Here is a 15,486-nt window from a genome sequence, read left to right as displayed (position 1 = left end):
TTGGTAGAATAGACATTTTTATAACGTTAAGTCTTCCTATCTATGAGCAAGGTATGTTTTTCAACTTATGCAAGTCTCTGGTTTCTTGCAGAAGTGTATTGTAGTTTTCTTTGTATAAGTCTTTTACATCTCTGGTAAAATTTATTCCTAAGTATTTTATCTTCTTGGGGGCTACTGTAAATGGCATTGATTTGGTGATTTCCTCTTCGGTGTTCTTTTTGTTGGTGTAGAGGAATCCAACTGATTTTTGTATGTTTATCTTGTATCCCGATACTCTGCTGAACTCTTCTATTAGTTTCAGTAGTTTTTTTTTTTTGAGGATTCCTTATGGTTTTCTGTGTATAACATCATGTCATCTGCAAATAGAGATAATTTTACTTCTTCCTTGCCAATCTGGATGCCCTTCATTTCTTTATCTAGCCTAATTGCTCTGGCTAGGACCTCCAACACAACTTTGAATAAGAGTGGTGATAAAGGGCATCGTTGTCTGGTTCCCGATCTCAGTGGGAATGCTTTCAGGCTCTCTACCTTTAGGATCATGTTGGCTATTGGCTTTGTATAAATGCCCTTTATTATGTTGAGGAATTTTCCTTCTTCTTCTTCTTTTTTTTTTTTTAATTGCCTCTTTAATCTCTTCTCTTTTCATGGGTCTGCTCGGATTTTCTATCTCTGTGTTAGTTTAGGTAGGTAGTGTGTTTCTAGAAAATTGTGTATTTCCTCTACATCCTCAAATTTGTTGGAGTACAATTTTTCATAGTATTCTGTTATGATCCTTTTTTATTTCAGTTTGGACTTTTGTAATGTGCCCCATCTAATTTCTCATTTGGGGTATTTGCTTCCTCCCCTATTTTTCTTTTGTCAGTTTGGCCAGTGGTTTGTCGATTTTGTTGATCTTTTCAAAGGACCAACATTTGGTCTTGTTGATTCTTTCTGTTGTTTTTGTATTTCCTATTTCATTTATTTCTGTTATAATTTTTAATGTTTCATTTCTTCTGGTGCCTGTGGGCTTCTTTTGTTGTTCTCTTTCTATTTGTTCGAGTTGTAGGGCTAACATTTTGATTTTGCCCTATTCTTCTTTTCTGGTTGTGTATTTATTGGTATACATTAACCTGTGAGCACAGCCTTTGCTGGGTCCCAAAGGTTTTGGTATGACATGTTTTCATTCTCATTTGATTCTAGGAATTTTTTTGATTCTGTCTGTGATTTCTTCTATTACGCAATTGTTTTTAACCAAGATGTTATTCAGTTTCCATGTATTTGTTTTTTTATTTCCTTGCTCTTCCTGCTACTGATTTTTACTTTTACGATATTGTGATCAAAGAGAATGCTTTGCATTATTTCAACGTTTTGGATTTTATTGAGTGTTGCTTTGTGGCCCCAAATTTGGTCTATTCTGAGGAATGTTCCATGTGTGTTGGAAAAGAACGTGTACTTTGCTGCTGTTGGGTGCAGTGTTCTGTATAATTCTGAGGTCAAGTTGGTTGATTTTGGCCTTTACGTCATCTATATCTTTTTTGAGTATTATGTATTTCTTCTTATGTCAATTTTCTGTTCAGACCCTGGTGGCATAGTGGTCAAGTGCTATGGCTGCTAACCAAAGCATCGGCAGTTCAAAACCACCAGGCGCTCCTTGGAAACTCTATGGGGTAGTTCTACTCTGTCCTATAGGGCTGCTATGAGTCGGAATTGACTCGATGGCACTGGGTTATGGACCTGTTGCCCATTTTTCTACTGATGTGTTTGTGTAGATATGTAAGACCATTTTATTTATGTTTTAAAATTTCCTTGCAATATGTCACTTTTATCTTTTAGTTTTATTTGAGGTGTTTGAGATGTACAAATTTTTTTTGGATTAAAATTGTATGTCACTAAATTTTATGTTGTTAAAATGTATCCACCTAAATATTTGGGAGTTATTTATTGACCTGTCAGTGATTGAATAATATCTATACGCCTACAGGAAGACCAGTTAATACAACTATTTTTCAAATTTATGTGCTGATAATGCCAAAGATGAAGAAATTTAAGATTTTTATCAAATTCTGCAGTCTGAAGTTGATCAAACATGAAATCAGGGTGCATTGATAATTATTGGTGATTGGCATTTGAAAGCTGGAAACAAAGAAGAAGGACTGTTACTTTGAAAATATGGCCTTCGTGTTAGAAATGATGCCAGAAAATTTTGCAAGACCAATGATTTATTCACTGAAAATGCCTTTTATCAACAACACAATTGGCAACTATACATGTGGACCTCAGCAGTTGGAATACACAGGAATCAAATTGACTACATCTGTAGAAAGAGACAATGGAGAAGCTCATTATCACCATTCAGAACAAGGCTGGGGACAACTGTGAAACAGACCATCAACTGCTCATATGAAAGTTCAAGCTGAAGCTGAAGAAAATTAAAACATGTTCACGAAAGTCACAGTACAACCTTGAGTATATCCCATCTGAATTTAGAGACCATCTTAAGAACAGATTTGATGCATTAAACATTAATGATCAAAGAAGACCAGGCAAGTTGTGTGATGACATCAAGAACACCATACATGAAGAAAGCAAGAGGTCATTAAAATGACAAGAAAGAAAGAAAAGATCAAAATGGAGTCAGAAGAGACTATGAAACTTGCTTTTGAATGTAGAATAGCTAAAGTGAAAGGAAGAAATGGTAAAAGTAAAAGAGCTGAACAGAAGATTTCAAAGAAAGGCTCAAGAAGACAAAGTAAAATATTACGACGAAATGTGCCAAGACCAGGAGACAGAAAACCAAAAGAGAAGAATGAACTTGGCATTTCTTAAGCTGAATGAACTGAAGTAAAAATTCAAGCTTCGTGTTGCAATATTGAAGAATTCTATGGGCAAAAAATTGAATGAGGCAGGAAGCATCAAAAGAAGGTGGACAGAATACGCAGAATCACTGCACTAAAAATAGTTGGTCAACATCCAACCATTTCAGGAGGTAGTGTGTGATCAAGAATTGCTGGTACTGAAGGAAGAATCCAGGATGCACTGAAGGCATTGGCAAAAGTCAAGGGTCCAGGAATTGATGGAATATCAGTTAAAAGATTTCAACAAAGGGATGCAATGCTGGAAACACTCACTCCAATGCAGAATGCAGAAATTATTGAACAATGATATTGTTCAATACTAAAATTATACTGAAGATATTTAAAAAATCATCGTAGCAGCACATTGACAGGGAACTGCCAGAAATTCAGGCCAGATTTAGAAAAGGACATGGAATGAGGAATATTGTTGTTGATGTCACATGAATCCTGGCTGAAAGCAGAGAATGCCAGAAAGATGTTTACTGAACTTTATTGACTATGCTAAGGCATTCGACTGTGTGGCTCATGACAAATTATGGATAACATTGCGAAGAATGGGAATTCCAGAACACTTAACTGTCCTCAAACATAACCTGTACATTGACCAAGAGGCAGTCATTCAAACAGAACAAGGGGATACTGCATGGTTTAAAATCAGGAAAAGTATGTGTCAGGGTTGTATTCTTTCACCATGCTTATTCAATTTATATGCTGAGCAAGTAATCTGAGAAGCTGGACTATATGAAGAAGAAGCAGCATCAGGATTGGAGGAAGACTTACTAAAAACCTGTGATATGCAGATGACATGCCTTGCTTGCTGAAAGTGAAGAAGACTTGAAGCACTTATTGATGAAGATCAAAGACTACAGCCTTCAATATGGATTACACTTTATTATATATAAAACAAAAATCTTCTCAACTGGACTAATAAGCAACATCATGATATATGAAGAAGACATTGAAGTTGTCAAGGGTTTCATTTTACTTGGATCCACAATCAATACCCATGGAAGTAGTAGTCAAGAAATTAAACAATGTATTGCATTACACAAATCTGTTGCAAAAGGCCTCTTTAAAGTGTGAAAAGCGAAGATGTCACCTTGAGGACTAAGGTGCACCTGATCAAAGCTATGATATTTTAAATCACCTCGTATGTGTGCAAAAGGTGGACAATGAATTAGAAAGACCGAAGAATTGATGCACTTGAGTTACAGTATTGGTGAAGAATATTAAATACACCATGGACTGCCAGAAGAATGAACAAATCTGTCTTGGAAGAAGTACAGTCAGCATGCTCCTTAGAAGCAAGGATGGTCTCACGTACTTTGGACATGTTATCAGGAAAGACCAGTTGCTGGAGAAGGACCTCATGCCTGGTAAAGTAGAGGGTCAGGGAAAAAGAGGAAGACTCTCAACGAGATAGACTGACACAACGGCTGCAACAGTGGGCTCGAACATAGCAAGGATTGCGAGGCTTTCACAGGACCAGACAGTGTTTTGTCCTGTTGTGTAAAGGGTCACTGTGAGTCAGAAGTGACTTGATGACAATTAACAACAACTACATTTATGGAGATACATTTATTTCTTTTATAATTTTACTTGTTCACTCTAATTATGTATAGTCTTGTATCTGATAAACTTATACTTTCTCTTGCTCCCTCATTAAACCATAATGTCTAGATATCTGAAAAGCGTGCATATTCACCTTGTATTCTCTACCATGCTAGCACACTGAAGGTATCCAATGCATTTTTGTTAAACTGTAATGGGAAAATCCATGCCTTGTACACAGGGTCATATTTGGGGTGACATTCATAGTGATTCACTATGGAGGGTACAAGGGGTCACCTGCTTTGTGTCTGCATTAGAAGGCACCTAACTACACTAATGAAAGGTAAAATTATGGTGCTAAGATATTCAAACCTTGTCTTAGTTATCTAGTGCTGCTATAATAGAAATGCCACGAGTGGATGGCTTTAACAAAGAGACTTATTTTCTCACAGTCTAGGAGCTAGAAGTCCAAATTCAGGGTGCCAGCTCCAGGGGAAAGCTTTCTCTGTTGAGTCTGAGGGAAGGTCCTTGTCTTCAACTTTCCCCTGGACTAGTTGCTCCTCCGTTGAGGAACCTGGGTCCAAAGAACGCACTCTGCTCCCAGCACTGCTTTCTTGGTGATATGATGCACACCCGCCCACCACCCCACCCCCCGCTCGCTTCCATTTCTCTTCATCTCTTGTAAGATATAAGGTGGTATAGGCCACACTCCAGCAAAACTCCCCCGACACTGGATCAGAGACAGGACCCCAGCAAGGGTGTTAATCCTCTTTAACATAAAATTACAATCACAAAACGGAGGACAACCACACAACACTGGGAATCACAGCTCAACCAAGCTGACATGCATCTTTGGGGGACACAATTCACTCCATGACAGACCCTCTCTTTTGATTCAGAAAAGGTGGGGCAGGGATGGATTAGTAGAGCCAAGTATGGAGGGGGAAGAGAAGTCTGGGCTACCCCATATCCTAGAGGTATTCTGGAAGGCCTGAACTCAACATGGCCCATGCTACTCAATATCTAAATGGGAAATGCATCATTAGTGAGAAGTTTGCAAAGAAGAATGGTTAAGTCTGCAACTGTCAGCATTAGGCTCCAGCTGGGGACTCATTAACAACCTCTGATGAGGGCAAAGGATTCTGCATTTAAATTACAAAATTTAAAAAGAAGATCGATATTCTAAAGGGCTCCTGGGCCAGAAAGCCAAGGCAGTCTAAGTTAAACCCATTAATGAATTTCTGGGAGATTAAAAACAAAAGCTGAAGATGCACCACAGCCCAGCTGGAGGAAGCTGGTTTGTTGAAGACAACGCACACACACACACACACACACACACACACACACACACACCAGAGAACGGATAGGATATGTGGGACCCAAGGGAAGTACATCTGAAATTCTCTTTTTGTTACTAATTGTTAGCTGATTCTAAGCAGGGGTAGAATGAGACAGGAAATTTATATGGAAGTGAAAAAACAAAAAGGCAAAGAAAAAGACAAAGAGTATGTCAAAAGCAAGAGAAAAGATCCAGCTTAAGGATGTAAGAAAGATTAGAGCAAGAATCTGCAATGGTGAAGAAAGTCAGTAGAAGAGCAAAATGGTATTATTCAGGGAAGAAAGCAATAGTTCAAAGACAAAGACACTAACATTTACTATTAGGTGAAAAACAGTTTACATAATACACCAAGGAGCCTGCAAAGTAGGCATTCTTATTACCCTCATTTTCCAGATGGGAACATCTAGGCTTGAGAAAGTTAAGTATCCTTCCGAGGTCTCGTAGCCAATTAATGGCAGAACCAGGATATGAACCTGGGGCTGGCTCTGCTACTGTAACCCATGCCCTGAACCACCACGTGGAGCTGTTGTATTGGGCTCAGCACAGAAGAAAATCAGCAGCAGAAAGGAAAGCTGGGGAAAGGCATAAGGGAATCAAACAAAAGAAAATGTTAAGAAATCAAATGGCAAGAACAAACAGCCAGACAATAAAATCAGAGTGAGCAGAAGCTTTATTGCGCTGTGGAAACAGGCTTTTGCCTTAGCCCCTCAGTCCTGTGGGTTTCTGGGCACACGCATACAAACTCCATTCTTCTCTGCTCTGCCCTTCTCCCACCATGTGCCTCAGAAGGTGGAGCCTTCTGAGTGTGTCCAGCACCAAAGTGCGTTGGACACTGTGTGGGACAATGCAAGGCCATGGAATCATATGACCCTCTTCGGTTATCTGTGTTTTTCACTGTATTGTTTGGCTTTCTATTTTCTGATATTAGAAGAAAATTCAGGCACCTGGCTGGTAAACAGAGCCAGTAAAGAAGGGGCAAGGAGCCCCTGGGAAGGGAGGGGAGGTGCAAGGATGAAGGAATAGGAGGCCAATAGTTTGAAACAAACGTACAGCAAATTATACATCCAAATCAATGTCTTCAGAAGTGCCCCCTCAAGGAAGTTCATTATTCCAATTATTTTGCCATTATTAAATGCAGTTTGGAAACTATCTTCCGAGTGTTTTTAGGAGCCTCAAAAGAAAAGCTGGTTTTCATAGTCACCCCTTATTTTTGCTTACAAACAATATTATTCAATTTGATTACCCCAACATGAAAATGCATTGCATCACTTGCTGTCATCTCAAATTAAATTCACCTTAAAGGACAAAGATTGCCTGCACTGAGGCAATTCAAGACTATGACACAGGCTCTGATAGCACTTAAAGAGGGTGAAAAACACCCGCTGACGCTTCCCAAGACGAGTTATTCAACTGACATTTTAAAACCCTTACTTATTGAATACCTGCTTTGCAAAACTGAGGGAAACCCTCAATGAGATGGATTGACACAACAGCCACAAGAGAGTTCACACATGCCAACCATCATGAAGATGGCGCAGGGCCAGGCAACATTCAGTTCTATTATACATAAGGTTACCAGGAGTTGGAGGCAGTTAAGAGGCAACTAACACTATGGACCGAGCACTGTCCAAGGTATTGAGGACACAGTGGTGAATGAGACAGTCTATGTGCTCAAGGAGCTTAAATTAGGTTAAAACCCAATGTTGCCAAGTCAATTCCTACTCATAGAAACCCTATAGGTCAGAGTAGAACTGCCCCATTGGGTTTCCAAGGAGCAGCTGGTGAATTCGAACTGCCGACGTTTTGAGTAGCAGCTGCACTCTTAACCACTGTGCTACATTTGGTTAAAACCCAAAAAACCAAACCCACTGCCGTCAAGTTGATTCCGACTCATAGTGACCCTATAGGACTGAGTATAACTGCTCCATAGAGTTTCCAAGCAGCGCCTGGTGGATTAGAACTGCTGAGCTTTTGGTTAGCAGCCATAGCTCTTAACCACTACGCCACCAGGATTTCCACATTAGGTTAGGGGGAGACAAAAATCATATGAAGAAGCATCATGGTGTGATTGTCAAGAGCACAGACTCTGGAGCCAGGCTGTGTGAGCGTAGCTTTGATTTACCCATTTATAAAGTATACTACCTTAGGCAACTTCTCTTATCTCTCTGGGTCTCAGTTTCCTTATTTATAGTATAGGGGTAATAATAGACCTTATCTTCTTTGGGGTCATTATGAGGATTTAATAAATTTCTAACGCAAAGCACTATGTATCAGGCCCAGAGCTCTCTGTAAGCGTAGATGTAAGTGTAGCTCTCCCATCTCATATGTGTCATATCAAATGCTGTCTTCTCATGAGGCCTATCTGATCACCCTATTTAAAACTGCAGTCACCCCAGGATGCTCTATTCCTCTTCCCTCTCTGTTTTTCTCTATGGCTTTTACTTGCATACAACAAACTAAGACTTACTGAATACCTGCTATGTTTCAGACATTGGGTATCTAGCAGAGAACAAAACAAGGATCCCTGCATTCATACTGAGATTGAATAGTCAATAAATATTTCTGGGTGGATTAATAAACAGATGACTGAATGGATGAATGTAAACAAATAAGAGCATTTAACCATGTCAAATGTAGTGGGCGGGGGGGGTCAAGTAAGATAAGCTGAGGACATAGTATTGGCAATGGCTTTACCAAGAGGTAGGTGTGTGGTGACATGTTCAACTGGTGAGAAGTGTGCTGACGGAAGATGAGAGGTGAGGAAGTGTAGACAAGTCTAGTCAACACTTTTGATCTGTTTTGTTGTGAAAAGGAGCAGAGAACAGTGGGTAGTAGATGAAAAGGGATCTAAAAGGCAAGGAATCACTTATTTGTTTACGATAAATGACAATACAGCCTGTTTTTATGCAGATTTACATGATCCAGAAATTAGTGAGAGGGAAAGAAGAGGAGGGAGAGATGGAGGGGGAAGGAGAGAAGGGAAGAGAGAGAGGGAGGAGGAAGAGAGGATTGCAGGGAGGAGGAAAGTCATTCAGGAGGTGAGAGGAGACGGATACAAACAAGGATGATTCATTTACCGAAATAGGAGGAAATGCAGGCTTTGTGGGTGGGGTACAAGTGGGATGCAGATAGGCTGTTAGATTTGATGGTGAGGAGGTGTGAGAATTCTCTTCCGGTTGTTTTCATTTTCTCAGTGAAATAAAAGATGTGCTCACCAACTGGGAATGAAGAGGGGGAGGCGTGTTGGAAGTTTGTGAAGAGAGGAAAAAAGTGTGATGGAGTTGTCGCAGGATGGGGAAAAGAAAAAACTGCCCAAGATTGTGGAGGAGGATTTCTAACAGGGCGGTGGGTCCATTTTAGGTTTGTGGCTGAAAATATGAAGCAAAACCAGTCAGTGAGGTGAGGGATTTTTCTTCAGCAATGTTTAGCTGCCTAGGGGCAGGTGTGGAATAAGAAGATGGTGGAGCTTAACAAGAATGAGGTTTTATCACATGGATGTAATGACAGGAGAGTCAAGGGAGCTTGCACTGGCATGCTGGAGTCTATGGTGGTTAAGGAGAAAAGTAGAGACATGGTGGGAGGGATAAATGACTTTGAGAAAGGGGCTGGATCAATGAAACGGAGTCTTGATGAAGTTTTAGAACAGATGCAATAGAAAACTAAAGTGAGTAAGTGGAAAGGTCACCAGCTAGTGGGATGTTTGAAATTGAGATTTTGGAGGTGGGTCCATTATTAACGATAGAAGCTGTAGGGGAGAAACATGTGAGTGAGTGCGCCGAGGTGGTGACATGGGTTGAATTGTGTTCCCCAAACATATGTCAACTTGGCTTGGCCATGATTCTCAGCATTATGTGATTGTTTGCCATTTTGTCATCTGCTGTGATTTTCCTATGCATTGTAAATCCTGCCTCTATGATGTTAATGAGGCAGAACTTAATCTATAAGACTAGGTTATATCCTAAGCCAATCTCTTTTGAGATATAAAAGGGAGAGGCGAGCAGAGAGACATGGGGACCTTGTACCACCAAGAAAGAAGCTCTGGGAGCACAGTACATCCTTTGGACCTGGGGTCCCTGAGTTGAGAAGCTCCTAGGCCAGGGGATGATTAATGACAAGGATCCTCCTTCAGAGCCGACAGAGAAAGCCTTCCCCTGGAGCTTGTGCCCTGAATTTGGACTTCTAACCTCCTAGACTGTAAAAGAATAAGTTTTTCTTTGTTAAAGTTATCCACTTGTGGTATTTCTGTTATAGCAGCATTAGATAACTAAGACAGGTAGGTTGGAAGAAAACATCACTAGAGCTAAGAAGGCCAGGGAAATGACAGACAAGGCATTACACAAACACATGGTTGAGGAGTGAAAGATGCGCCAAGCACAAGAAAATTGGAAAATGATGAAGAGTAGCTAGATCCAGCAGATGACAGTAACAAGGAGAGGTACTGAGTAGGACAGTCTGATTACGTGTGCTTCAAAAGAACTGGACTTGGGAAGCATAAAAGAAGAAACAGTTTAAATGTGCCATTGGGATGGGAGGGTGGGAAGGGCACTTACCCCTCTGTAGGTTCTGGGGTACATAGGATGGGGAAGTAAAAGTCAGCTTTCTTCAACCTCAAGGCTCAGTTAGGCTTCAGTTAGCGTTAGACAACAAAGGGACGGTTCAGAAAAGAGGTTGGTGATGAAGCAGAGTTTTCTCCTGAGGACCACGCCAAGGTCAGGATGGAAGGATTTCAGACAGGTGGTAAAAAGACTCAGATGCAGACTGTAAAGAGCAGGGTAGGGACAGCACTGGTGTAAGCATGATTTCTCTGGGAGCCTTGATGACTACTCTCAGTGATTCATTTAATAGCAACAACACTCAGAAAGATATGTAATTTTTGAAATACTCAGGCACTGAAAAAAACTTTTCCTCCACTATGAGATAGCACCTCACACCCACTGGGATGGCTATCACAGAATATGGAAAAATGACAAATGTTGGTGAGCATGTGGAGAAATTTCAACCCTCATACATTTGTGATGGGACTATAAGACATTTCAGTTACTGAGGAAAACAGGTTGGTTGTTCCTCAAAACATTAAACATAGAATTACCATATGATCCAATAATTTCACCCCTAGGTGAAATACCCAAAAGAGTTGAAAGCAGGAATGCAAACAGATATTTGTACATGAATCTTCATAGTAGCACTATTTGTGATAGCCAAAAGGTGGACACTGCCCAAATGTCCATCAATGGATGAATGGATAAACAAGTTGTGGTACATCTATACAGTAGAGTATCATTCGGCCATATAAAGGGATGAAATACTGGTACATGCTACAACGTGGATGAACATTGAAAACATTATGCTGAACGAAAGAAGCTAGACATAAAAAGTCACAGGCTGTATGATTTCATTTATATGAAATACCCAGAATAGGTAAATCCACAGAGACAGAAAGCAGATTGGTGGGTGGCAGGGTCTAGGGGGAGGTAAGAGTGGGAAGTAACTATTTAATGGGTTTGGGGTTTTATTCTGGGATTATAAAAATGTTTTGGAGCAAAGGTGGTAGTTGTACAACATTGTGAATATACTAAATGCAACAGAATCGTACACTTTAAAATGGTTCATTTTATATTGTCTGAATTTCATGTAAATAAAAAAGAAATGTGGGGAAAAACTCACTAAATCTCCTGAGCTGTTCCTGTATATTCTATGATCTCACATCTACCCTTGGTATCACTGTGATCAAGCCAAGCCAAGCTGGTTGCCGTTGAGTCTATTCTGACTCAGGGCAACCCCATGAGTGTCAGAGTAGAACAGTGCTCCACAAGGTTTTCAATGGCTGTGATCTTTCAGATGTGGATCAGCAGGACTTTCTTCCAAGGTGCCTCTGGGTGGATGTGAACTGCCAACAATTCGTTTACTAGCTGAGTGCTTAACCATTTGCACTATTCCCAGGGGCAGTAAATGTCAGAAATGGAAATAAATCCAGTTCTGCCTGAGTTCAACACTCTGATGCCCCACAGAGCCATCTTGATCTGGATTTCTGAAAGTGTCCTTAAATACCTTAAACACCCACATGAGAGCCCAGAGGTTGAGAAGAGGAAGCACTGAAGAAAGGAGAGAAGTACACTTACATGTGGCGCATGGCATCCTCAAAGAGAACCAGGTCCATCACTGTGTTGACTTCGTTGTGGTTCTCCAAGGCTTCCACCAGGGTCTGAGTCAGAAGTTCCCATGACTGTACAGGCATGTACTTGGGCTCACCAATACCATTTGCAAAGTGGCAGTACATGTTCAGGTTTTGGGTCTGCTCCATAGTCTCTTCAATATTCTGGCAATGAGACATAGGGACAAGGACCTTCCTTACTGACTCCCAATTCTGGTTCCATACAGAGTGGAGACACCTGATTTCCTTTTCCTTCCTGCACACTCCCTGAAAATGAAGCAGGAGTGCTACCTCCAGCCCTTTCTCCCTCTTGAGAAGCCTTATAATGTGGATGTTAAGCATTCATTTACCAACTTCATGACATCACGGATGACATCGTTATTCCTTGTGAGCTGAGGATGGGAAATGAAGGTGGGATAGTAAGAGCCCCTCTGGGATCGGAGGAATGGATGTGGATCCGTGGGTGGATCTTCCTAAGCAGAGCCTCCCAGTATTGGGTGAAGGGTACCATGTCTCACCTTCCCCACATTCATTCCAGCAGGTCTTTTTCCCCCATCCATCGCAGTATGAAAAACCATCCTTTCCTCTTTCCTATGAGATTTCACATTATAGGTTTCCAGCCCCAACTTCATAGGCTCAGTCTAGAGAGCTTGGTTTTTGAAGAATGTGCTATCAGCCATCCTAAGGTTTCCTCAGAATGTTCTACTAGCCATCTTTAGGTGACTTTTTTTTTTTTTTTAATGGGGACATGGGCAATCTTAAAGCATTTAGAGTAGAATCCTTTATTTAAAAATCTTTCATAAGGATTTGGGCTTATTGAGTGTCAAATTTTGCCCAAAGAACAAATCTTACCATGTACATATAATAAACACCTAGTAGAACACAATTGGAGTCCCTGGGTGGTGCAAACTGTTAACACATTAGTTGCCGACTGGGAGGCTGGAGGTTTAAATTCACCCAGAGATGCCTCGAAAGAAAGGCCTGGAAATCTATTTTCAAAATTCAGCCACTGAAACCCTATGGAGCATAGTTCCATTCTGACACCCATGGAGTGTCAGAACTGACTTGGCAACTGCTTGTTTGGTCGGTTATAACACAATTAAAAGAAATGGACTCTGTCTCTTCACCATCAATTTATCCTCTAAGTATTGAAGAGGCAGCTAATTTTAAAATTTCATGTTACAGCAGACAGAAAGAAACTACTTATTTGTCAAAACCCAAAACATCTGAGAACTCAGGTAGGAAGAAAGATTGTAGAGGAGATAACTCCAAAAAAAGAATAGATCTTCTAAGGCACAGGTAGGGAGCACTACCAGGATGAGCCATTCTTTTTTCCTAAGCTCAGGCTAGAAGGCCCATCTGGGAAAGAATTATCTACCAGCAAGGACTGTGACCAGAGCATAAGTCACTGCAGGATTAGCCTTGTAAGCCCATGGGACAAGATTCATCAAACCTAACATAGGGAAAGTGAGGATAAAAATACGTCTATAGAGAAACCAGGACTGCTGTCTGGTTTTAAGGAGGAAGGAGAAGAAAAAGTTAAATAACAAAGAGTTGTTATATTTTGTAGAAGACATCAGAGTCACAAAAAACCCTTAAACTTCTGTTCTGGCTTTGCCAGACAGGGACAATAGGATATTCGGAAAAGATGTAAATGCAATACAGGAGAGCTTTCTTGCTAGTTTGGAGTCCTTGGTGGTACAAAAAGTTAATGTGCTACACTGCTAACTGAAAGGTTGGAGGTTTGAGTCTATCCAGAGATGCCTCAGAAAAAAGGGCCAGTGATCTGCTTCTGAAAGATCACAGCCATTGAAAACCCTGTGGAGCACAGTTCTACTCTGATACACATGGGGTTGCCATGAGTCGGAACTGACTTGACAGCAACTGGTACAGGTATTCTTGAGAGCTTATGAACGTGCGTGCGCAAGTATTGGGGGAATGAATGCATTTCCCCAGTTTGAAAACGGGTAACTGAAGCACAGTTCTGAAAATCCTGGTCTGCAAGTAATCTTTGATGAACAAAGCAACAAGTCTGTTTTTATGATCAGAGCCATGCTGTGTGGAAGGGAGAGAAAAAAAACCAAATGCACACAGCGAATCAAAGATTCTTTAAGAGCGACGCCATGTCACACAAGGGCCATGAATCACAGAACTTTAAGTTTTTGATGGTGAAAACAGGACTGTATGACTCTTTCGGTGGAAATCTGGCAACTTTTCCTTGATATCAATATTAAGATTTGGTGCAGCCAAGGGTGCTTCTGGTTTTCAAAGGTTTTGGGAAAGGATAATGGCCAAATTAATTATATCTGAGTCTATGATCAAAAGTGCGTGTCTTTAGCATACAGACCCACACAGGGACCTCCATCTCAAAGACTGAGTCATTACTCTAAAGTACTAGCTCAGAGCAGCTTAGGAAGACAACGCTTGTTGCAGAGCTAATAATGAAGACACAAATTGACAAACTCTACAATGCTCAGAGAAGGGCATCCAAGAAGTGAGAGTGCTGAACACCAGGCCAGATAAAAATGATGAGAAAAGTAGAAAAATGCAGGATGTGTGACCTGGTGAGTGGCAGGCTGAGATAAGTTACTTAAAATGCCACCCAAACATCTGAGAGGCTGTCACATAGGCTGGGAGGGATGGCAAATGTCTTCAGAGGTAAACTCAGGAACTCATTAGGAGAAAATTCGGGACCAAACCTAACAATGTGAGCATAGGGACAACATTATGCACTTAAATATAAGAGTTGGTTATTTCTAAGCTTGAAAAAGAAGGAAACAAGCAGCAATATATGGAAAACATGGGGCTTTGGTTGACAGTTGTGGGGTAACTTTGATACCAAGAAATATAATACAATCTTAGGTTGTGCTAATATATCCATGCTTCCCTAGGCATAGACCATGAACCATTTGTTCTGCAAATTAATAGGTTTTATGAAGGGAAAAGAGTTTTAGGGTTCAATACATCTGGGAAATGGTATGTTAATCAGGGTTACTCAAGATTTTCAGGCTTTAGCTTGCTAAATGCACAGTGACTCTCCAAAAGGGGGTTATAGTATGAAGCACTTTCACAACTTTACGTCACCACCGAGCCTTTCCTTCCAAGGGGCATCTTGTAGGACAAGTGTTTGGCAGGACACATTTTGGAAAACACTATAGTATGTAAGAAAATGGGAGTGGCGGTCTTGCTTTTGGTCCGATCCTAGTTGGGTTATTCTGATGAAAGTTGGGCACCACAATTTCAGAGGGGCCAACCGATGGGAGAGCAATCAAGATGATGACTGAGCTTGAAACCAAGCCATATGAGAGCTGGCTAAAAAGACTGAGGATATTTAGCTTGGAGAAAAGAAGATTCAGGAAGAAAAAGAAATGAACTTAAAATATTTAAAAGTCAGTCGTGTAGACCTGGGATCAGTATGCAGGGAAATAAATTGTAGGTCATTGTTAAAATAAATTTCTAATAATTAAAATTGTTTCAAATTTCCAAGTGGTTCCAAATTTGGCTATTCTGCCTTGGGGAAGATTGGTAGTGCATCCTCAAGGAAATCGGAGCTTCATCTAAGGGGCCAATCTAGAGACTGCTACTAAGAGGACTCCGTTCTGGGTGAAGAT

The 15,486-nt window shown here is 40.7% G+C and overlaps 1 protein-coding gene across 1 annotated transcript in view; it reads right to left on the bottom strand.

Annotated features, from left to right (window-relative positions):
* Positions 1–15,486, bottom strand: part of DNAH9 (dynein axonemal heavy chain 9) — a 486,803-nt gene that overhangs the window by 196,349 nt on the left and 274,968 nt on the right. The window contains exon 43 of the mRNA XM_064271783.1: positions 11,844–12,040. Coding sequence (XP_064127853.1) covers positions 11,844–12,040 — 197 coding nt within the window. The remainder of the gene's footprint in view (positions 1–11,843; positions 12,041–15,486) is intronic.

Source organism: Loxodonta africana, chromosome 18 (genome assembly GCF_030014295.1).
Source record: "Loxodonta africana isolate mLoxAfr1 chromosome 18, mLoxAfr1.hap2, whole genome shotgun sequence".
Classification (NCBI taxonomy): Eukaryota; Metazoa; Chordata; class Mammalia; order Proboscidea; family Elephantidae; genus Loxodonta; species Loxodonta africana.
The sequence above is the reverse complement of the archived record's forward strand: the minus strand, read 5'-3'. Positions and strand labels throughout refer to the sequence as shown.